Raw genomic sequence first — 1,499 nt, 5'->3', positions numbered from 1 at the left:
GTGTTTAAGAAGGAACTGCAGATGCTGGAAAATCGAAGGTACTCAAAAATGCTGGAGAAACTCAGCGGGTGCAGCAGCATCTATGGAGCGAAGGATTAGGCAACGTTTCGGGCCGAAACCCTTGGCATCGCTCCATAGATGCTGCTGCACAAGCTAATATCTCTGTTGTGAAATTATTCCAATCGCCCATGGTCATTGTTTGCATGAATCTTTGGCGTTGAGTAATTCGCAAGAAGGTGCATTAGGAGTCCCTACCTGGAAGAACCAATGAAGTTCTTGCACAGATTAATCACTAACCAAGCATTTGACGTACCTCTTCTTCCGGGACCATGCGCTCCAATTGGAAACGGTTCACCTGCATTTCAGCAGCATTGAGATCATACACGGAGTCCGCGGCCGCTGTTCGTTGTTAGCCAACAGTGCTAACCACGTCAGGGAGGAAATATTTCAACGTCTCTCGCAGTCGGTTTAAAGCCGACACATCTGGTGACAGCAGGAGTGTCGAGACGTTATCCGCTTCATTTCCACGAACCAGCGAATCAAGCAGAGTCATGCGTGCGGAGATCGCAGCTCCCTTGCTGCTCCTGGCCTTCTCCTTCTGTAGGTAGTTCAGGTTTGGCTCATTTTAAGGTTCATGTTATCCCAAAAGGTCGGTAGTAACTGCGGTATTCCTTCAACAGGCTGCTGCCCTTCCCAGTCTCTACTCCAGCTAAAAGCATCCAACACCAGGTCGAAAGGGAAGACGGCACGCTTTCGCTGCGTCATTGACACCGAGGATGATTTCGACGGTCTGCAGGTGCATTGGTACCGAAACGCCGTGAGCGGAGGCATGCAGCGCATCCTGTACATCAGCGTGAAATCCGAGCCAGTCAGGGACCCAGGCTTCGGCGACAAATTCTTCGCTGAGAATTTGTCGAAGGAGAAAGCGAGCCTGTTGGACATCAGAGACATAGACGAGAGCGACGCGGGGGACTACTACTGTGCTCATTGGAAGAGCACAGTGATACAACGCCGCGGGAGCCCAGATCAAATACTCAGCGCCGAGCCGAGGCTGCAGCTTGCCACACTATGTTGCTGTGTTGTTACAGTCGCTCGAGTCAGGTTAAACCGGCTGTCCATTATTCCCGTCTCAATTGTTCAATCCAATTACCAATTCAGGTTCCAGATATTTGAGAGGGAGAACCGCATGCCGCCGAGACGCTGCCGCATATTAACCCTGGAAACTGGACAGAGGCCTAATAACACAAGAACACGCTGGATAAACTGAGGGTCCCTCTTCATGCCAAGCCACCTTTGTGTCCTGGGGTACTACAGCCGATCTGTACTCTCTAGGCGCTGGAGGCAACTTCCCGGTTCACCCCTCCATCGATCTTGACGCCTTGCGTCCGACTACTCCTGATCCCGCTCGGGGATGCGGGAGAGGTCGGGGTGTCGGTGCAGTGACTCTGGGTGGGCGGAGGGAGCAGACCGTCCCCAACCTTGCTGCAGCTGACACTGCC

At 52.7% G+C, this 1,499-nt stretch overlaps 1 gene segment (V, D, J or C); it reads left to right on the top strand.

The window, feature by feature from the left end:
- Window positions 1-207: 207 nt before the first annotated feature.
- Window positions 208-1,293, top strand: LOC129696026 (immunoglobulin lambda variable 5-39-like). The segment is given in 2 exon segments: window positions 208-600; window positions 681-1,293. Coding segments are annotated over 2 exon segments (636 nt in total).
- The last annotated feature ends 206 nt before the right edge of the window (window positions 1,294-1,499 follow it).

Source organism: Leucoraja erinacea, chromosome 4, assembly GCF_028641065.1.
Source record: "Leucoraja erinacea ecotype New England chromosome 4, Leri_hhj_1, whole genome shotgun sequence".
NCBI classification, from domain to species: domain Eukaryota; kingdom Metazoa; phylum Chordata; class Chondrichthyes; order Rajiformes; family Rajidae; genus Leucoraja; species Leucoraja erinaceus.
The sequence above is the reverse complement of the archived record's forward strand: the minus strand, read 5'-3'. Positions and strand labels throughout refer to the sequence as shown.